Genomic DNA, 7210 nt, shown 5'->3' with positions numbered 1-7210 from the left:
ACACACACACACACACACACACACACACACAGTCCAATCTGAGAAGTGTTCTACCCTGAAACGTGACATAGCCGCGGCCTGACTCACGGGCGGTGTTTATGACATCCACTGCCGTCGAGCGTAACAGCTCCCAGATGCTAAGACACATGGCTAACAGCTGCCGCCGCCAGAGAGATGGGCATGGCATGGCTCGGTCATCGTCGGCCATCTTTCCTCGTGTAAGCAGATGTCTTGCTCTGGTCATGCTACTACGCTGAAAACACAGCCACTATACACAGAACTAGCCAAGGCTAGAGATAACCCCCCCCTTTATATTCAAGTTCAAAGCACAGCAGGGGGGCAGGTTGTGGAGGGGGGGGGTGTTCTCGCAAACCTGAAGTACCCATTGGATGTGAGTCTTTTCAGAGGAGTGGGTCTCTGTCGAGAGGTGGGGTGGATATATGGTGCAGGGTGTGATTGATAGAGTATGACTTTACATTATGTATGGGGGGGTAAGGTGGGCCTCAGGTCCATTTGGAAGGTGTAAGGCTGGCCGTGGTTGACCCTGGCAAGGCTGTCCAGGAACTCATCAGCATTAAATCACAATGACGGATCTGAAACTCAGGCGAGATGACCATAGGCAGTTGGATACAAAGGACCATAGCAGGGCACCCTTTATCTGATGCTTGATTAGGATGTTGTTGTTGCCTGTAAAGCACTCTGTGATATGTGTAGAGCACTATAAATAAAGCGTACTTACTTACTTAGGGTAACTTACTTACTTATTATAGTATTATAGATAATACTATATGTATGGATTATTTGTAGATAATAATAATACGGCTAATTTTGAAAATCATAGTTATTGATATGTTGAGGTGTTTGGTGCAGAATCTAATTACTAAGTACATTGGATAAGTCAGACAACTACATACAATTTGTGTGAATTACAAGGTTGACTGTGTAGGCTACTTTGTACAGAGCATATCATTTACAGCTCATAGTATGGAAAGTTGTTGTAAACAAAACCAGCTTCATAATCTTGAAAGTGTACTGTGTTACAGCTATAGTGTCTTGAAATTTAGAAATGTACAATTTGTTACATTACTCTTTATTTTAAATTTTTTTTTTTTTTTATAAAACAGGAAGGCCTGTTTATCTGACTGCATATTTGATTGGGTTGCAACACAAACCCACCTGGTAATTCATGTATGTTTGTAAATCATTGAAATGGTTACTGCATTTGTTTATAATCCTGATAAATAACATGAATTCATATCAAGTGTTTAAGATAGTACAGCCACGTCTGAAGTTATGAACAGGGGAAGGGATCCTCAGATCCCATCTTTGTACACTAGTGTGATCCTTACAGTCATGTAGATCAGGAGGCGCCCCTTGGTATGGTCTTGGCGTCCTTTTAAACTGCAGCCTTATTACTGTGAATCGTCGACGACAGGGCCCATTACCATACAACCAGGGAGCTCTGGCTGGGATTAATCTGTCAAACGGGGATGGCTTCGTTTTGATGAATACGACATGTGACCATTAATGATGTTGATTTTATCTTTGGGGATTAATGTGATTTACTTTGCATGGGTAATGCCGTCGCGGGACCTCAGATGCAGTGGGGTTCATAGGGAGCTGATTAAACGAGTAGGGCTCCCATGCGTCGTTTCATGTTGTCGGGTTTTTACGGCTTCATTATCGCAATCACACAATCTGTAGAAATGTCTCGCGTCCCTTGTCACCATAAATCACTGTTTAGGTCAGTGCTGCAGACGTATGCCAGTGAGCTGACTTGTTTTGTGCTAATGGACTATGGATATTTTTATGCGCCTCCTGTGAAAACTATACTTGCGCGTTTGGAGATAAAGTCAAAATCTGCCTACGCGCCAGCCCCTAATTCTGAAAAATCCATGAGTTAGGAGGTGAAAGCTTTTTGTGCATGTATCTTTTTTCATGTAGACGGCTACAGTGGTAGACTAGTGGTCTACTTTTATTTGAACACATTACGAACATTAACTAATAGTATAGGCCCAGGTTTATATAGAGTATAGGCTACTGAAGTGCTAAATACATTTTTCTTTAATGCAGTACATTTAGATATATCACCTGATTAGCCTATGGAAGCACACAAACACACACACCTGATTGTGTAGTTTTGACAACAGAGAAACAGAATTTGCCGATCAAACACTTACTCATGTGACCTTGGTACGGTTTCAACTTTTCCATGACATCCATTAAAAACAGAGACACAGAAACAGTCACAACTAATTTGTCATTTGTTTTCCATTTACAATAAAACAAATTCAGTGTAAATTTAATTTAGGCTATTCCAGTAAAAGTAAGAATAATGGTAGAATGTTTTCCCGCAAAAAAGGGTGAGATTGTATTTCAATGCATGGCAAAATACACCGTGTTACCATGCTGCAATGTCCTGCAACTTTCCAATGTTGCGCGTCGGATCTGAAGTTTTCCCATTTTAATATTGACATGCCTTTCTTAATTTCTTGAAATATTGTCTCATGTGGGACATGGTTTTCAGTCGTTTTAGGCTTGTTGGATTACAAATATCAAGTTTCTCTTCAGATTAAAAAAGATGACTTAATTGTAAAGTCATAGTTGTTAATAGAACCAAAACATGACAACAAAATAGTTAGCAGCTCTATCATATCAAAATACTGATGGTCATTGTGAGACTCAGACTTTGTAACAGTCAAAGTTAGAGAACGGCGCAACCAATATTTGAGAGAGCAAATTTGTTTGCGCACTCCGCACTCTAAGGCCATGTTGTCCTGCACTGCACAGATTAAAAGGGGTGTGTGAATGTGAGGACTTTACTGCCATCACGGAAAAAAATGCACGATTATTTATTCCTTCATAGACTAATCTCAGCAGGACCTCAATCGCAGGGTTATGAGGTTCCATTAATCATCTGAAGGCCAGCTTACGGGTCAAGCCCAAGGTTATGACATTAGCAGACACCACACTTTTCACTCAACACGTCGTCCCTCCTCCCTAACACAGATGAATATTACCATAGAAATACAGCTAGGATTCGGCGATTGGATTGTAAATGGAAGACAGATCACTCCCTAGGCGCATCCCTGCCTTGCAGCTGTGGAGTCGGCCTATACCAGCAACGTATTGTCATCAGCGCAGTCCATTTCAAAATAAACCTTTCGATAGTGTTTTGTTTTTACTTCGTTATGTTTTACTTGACTTCTTTTGTAAAACAAAAATCACATTTAAATTAATTTCAATGAACTGAGTTCGAAAGAGCATGTGGAGGCCTAGCTTACAAGTTGGACTGGCAGAGTTCTTTCTCCGTCAGTGGTTCTCTTTGTGCGAACTGCTCTGTTTTTGCAGCAGGCCATCGCGTAGGTCTACTTTCATAACCTATTAAACATTAACTCTATAGAAAATTGACGTCTTAAATTAGATTGTGAAAATGTGTTGTCTGTAGCATAGCCTCTTTTCAGAGACTATTCGACATATGGCCAGGCCAGAAACAAGGACAAATACAATCCTCGAAAACATGCGGACAGTTCTTTTCACTGGCCCATCCAAAATGGAAAAACTCTCCAGGTTTGGTTTTACAGTTTGTTTTAGACTAGCCCTCTTAATCTGGTGAGGCCAACAGAATAACAGCACATCAAGAAAGAGCCTGGGCTTAAAACGTAATATTACATGTCGACCAGTTATTAGGCTATGCCATCCAGATGATAAACAAAACTATTAGGTCTGTGCTCCTTCATACGTATGAAACTCGCTTAATATTGAAAAATTAAGCCAACTTTTTTATTTGTAGGCTATACATACAGTTGAGTCACAGGTGTACTTTTTCTTCAATTATCATGGGAGAAAATATATTGCGTTTCAAACTTGGGAATAACACGAATATAATAGGCTAAAGAAGACAAAAACACGCAAGGCCCCTTTTCACAGACAACTGCCATGTCAATAATGCATGCTAATGCAGACATTATGGGACAGGCCTGACAGTCGAGAACCCACTGACAATCTCTGTTTGGAATAATGAGATTCTCGGTCCCTAAATATTAAGAGGATTTCAGTTCCAATTCGATACCAAGACCCATATAATTTATAAAATACCCTGATGAAATAAGGGTAGTTTATAATATTCAATTACATTTAATGACACGTTTAATATGTGTAAAATAGCCTTGCAATTTCTCCAAGCTCTCCTAAAGCACTATTTTTTGACTCGTTCCAATATGTGTAATTTAAAATAAATTGAGACTGAATTTGATTTTAGGCTATCTTGAATATACGACATGCATCTTGCATAGACCTGCATTAGTTATAAACGGTTGCTACAAAAGATTAAAACAAAAGCAATAGCCCTAAAACATGGTGCAATTTAAGAGATCATTGTCAGATTTTAAAAACATTGAGTCTCTTCCAGATTGGGGTTCATCATTTTATTTTCTGTATCGCTTGAAGCTAACGTAAATAAATAGTGGCCCGTCGACCATATGCCGACGTGGACATTCAATATAGAAAATCTTTAGGCATATAATTCAAATCTTTTTATAAACTTTGAACATGACAGTCTCTATTGATATCCAAGGCCTGGAGCTGTAGTTAGTCTTTGCCCGTACAATGCATAAGGGGAGTAATAAGGACCAGTGGCCGCGGGCACAGGTACAGGTGCCCCGTTCGGCAGCGGGCTCTTAGAATACGGGTGGTAACGACTGCTGAGTCCGAGTGCGTGATGCGGGGTCCTGAGTGCCAGCGCTCCCGGGCCTCCGGGAGCCCCCGTCGGGGGTATGTGCATATGACATGCCATTGCCGCTGCCGCAGCACTGGCCAGAGACGAAGAGCTTGGATATCCTGAGATCAATTTCTCAGTCCCGGCGAAGGCAGTGTGAGTCCGCAAGTGATTGAGAAGTTCTTCGGAGCTGGAAAACCGTTTGTCACAGGGTCCATTCGCCGAGACCCAATTACAAACATGTGGCTGGGGGTCGTTGGGCAGTATAAAACCGTAGGGATATAATGGGTGTCCAGCAAACGATGGTGGCGTGGAATGAACGCCGTGGAGGGGATGTGAAGGGTACATGAGAGGGTATCCAGACTTCAAAGCTGCAGCAGCGGCTGACTCGTGTGAGTTGGCCCCGGCGCCGGATAAATGGCTTGCGCAATGGTAACTCAGACAGTACGGATCTCTACACAAACTGGCGGACATTATTGATGGGGGAGAAGCCCCGGCCAGAGGACTGGACGCAGCTTTGCTGCACGCCGCAGCGAACTGCGCGTTCAGCAGCTGACTCCCCGACTTTGTTGGGTCTAGGGAAACCCCCGGAGGCAAAAAGTGCTGCGGGTAACCCGCATAGGCCCCCGCTAGACTTCCAGGGTATGACATACCCGCAGGCGGGAGGGGGAACACGGTGTGACCCGGTCTGTAAGGGGACACGGGAGCTACTAGTCCGGATCCAAGAGCAGACGAGGCAGACGAAACAGAGGTTGTGTCAGATGTGACGGGCTTTGACCCAATTGTAGTCTCCGGTTGTTGGTTTACTTCCCCGTTAGCACCACTACCACTTATCCTATTGTGATTCGCACCACCGTTCCCAGAGCCCTCGGAAATGCCATTCTTGTTACTATCAGAATCCTTTTTGTCCTCCCTGTCCGACGATTTACACTCCGACGGGAGAGGAGAGACAGAGGTACAGGAATTCGGACTCCCTGTTCTAGGAGTAAACGGCTGGCAGGTGGCGCTAGGCACACGGAAACCTGTTTTATCTCCAGCTGAAGCACCCGACGACGAGTCCTTCTTCTCCGTGGATTTAGAGTATGGCTTGAAGCTTGATTTATCTTCAGCTCCAATATCACTCATTTTCAGCGGACCGGATTTGGAATCTTTGTCGTTAGATCCATTTGTTACAGACGACAGCTTGGACGAGGACGGTGGATCTGGTTTACCAATCTGAGAGCATGTTTGTGCTAAAAGAGCCAGGGGACTTTTCTTGGCGTCCAGCTGCAAAAAATAATAAAACACAATATGTTGTCATTCCACTTGTTCAGAAAGGGCGCATTAGATGCTTTCATTTGTTGAATTATGTCAACGTCAATATTTTGGTTGTACTATTACTGTGCGCTCCGCATTGCGCATAACATAACGTGCGCTCAAAGCAGTTAAACACATCATGGTATTTTTTTGTGAAGTTTACATAAACAGCTAGTTATAAACATCATAGGCTATACACGGTCCATTATATCTATAGAAACATTAGGACTATGCATTCGCCCAAGGCACACATAGGTTACAGGCTCGAAGTGCGTAGTTGAGTGTTACGCATATTTGCCCTTCTGTATTAAAAATCTTACCTCAATAGGACTCACGGGAGTAGATGGTAAAGGTTGCAGATACTCAGGATGCAAGATGTGTCCAGCCCGTGCCGTCAGCATTTTCAGAATTTTGATGGGGACTCGATTCGCCTGCCGTTGAGGGTCCGACGGAGACACAGGATGCACGAATGGTTTATTTGTTTTCGAAGAGACGTTTCTCGCTCTATCGAAGCTCTCCCAGATGGGGTTGGTTGAACAATTTCTCAGTACAGAAACCGGAGGCGATGTAATCATGACCCAACTGTCATTTAGACGAAAGGAAACGCATTTGTTGTGAAAGAAAAGGAAAATAATTAAAAAGTTAACAACACGTATATTTCCTGAATGGAAAACTGCCAAACGACGTTAAAAACAACTTGTGTCCTCAAATACAACGTTTAAAATCCACACCAAGTCATGTTACGCAGATGTACAGTTGAGACTACATCATATCGCTCTGCGACTCTTGCAGCAGGTCCGTAAGCAAGTAATCGTGTCTCGAGATGTTGTAGAATGACTCGCGTTCTTCAGAGACGCGCAGCGTTCGTCCCGAGATTAAAGGCTTTACCGCCTTCCAATCAAAATGAACCTCGAGGTGATTGGAGGGTCAAGGGGATGTGACGTTCCCTTTTGATATGGGCGTAAGTTTTGAGGCTGTTTTTCCTGTTAGTGGGAGGAGATTCCTTTTGAGCTTTAGGTTTGTGGACGGTTTACGTGATGCTGACTCCTAGACTTTCTTATTGAAAACATTATTGCACAACAGCGCAGAGTACCTAGCTGTAGGCTATGCACTGGACCAGTAAACCAATGTACAACCACCAAGCACTTAGCCAAATAACAACAGACTGCCCTTTTTAGTCATTTAAGGGTTAGTTAT

At 43.0% G+C, this 7210-nt stretch overlaps 1 protein-coding gene across 1 annotated transcript; it reads right to left on the bottom strand.

Moving 5' to 3' along the window:
• Positions 1–4131: 4131 nt before the first annotated feature.
• On the bottom strand, positions 4132–6851 carry LOC121699768 (zinc finger protein 503-like). Its single transcript, XM_042082185.1, has 2 exons — positions 6334–6851; positions 4132–5983 (listed from the first exon to the last, which is right to left on the bottom strand). The coding sequence occupies exons 1-2, from the start codon at positions 6586–6588 to the stop codon at positions 4562–4564; spliced, it is 1677 nt and encodes a 558-aa protein (XP_041938119.1). The 5' UTR covers positions 6589–6851; the 3' UTR covers positions 4132–4561.
• Between the last annotated feature and the right edge of the window lie 359 nt (positions 6852–7210).

This window comes from Alosa sapidissima, chromosome 24 (genome assembly GCF_018492685.1).
Source record: "Alosa sapidissima isolate fAloSap1 chromosome 24, fAloSap1.pri, whole genome shotgun sequence".
Lineage (NCBI taxonomy): Eukaryota > Metazoa > Chordata > Actinopteri > Clupeiformes > Clupeidae > Alosa > Alosa sapidissima.
The sequence above is the reverse complement of the archived record's forward strand: the minus strand, read 5'-3'. Positions and strand labels throughout refer to the sequence as shown.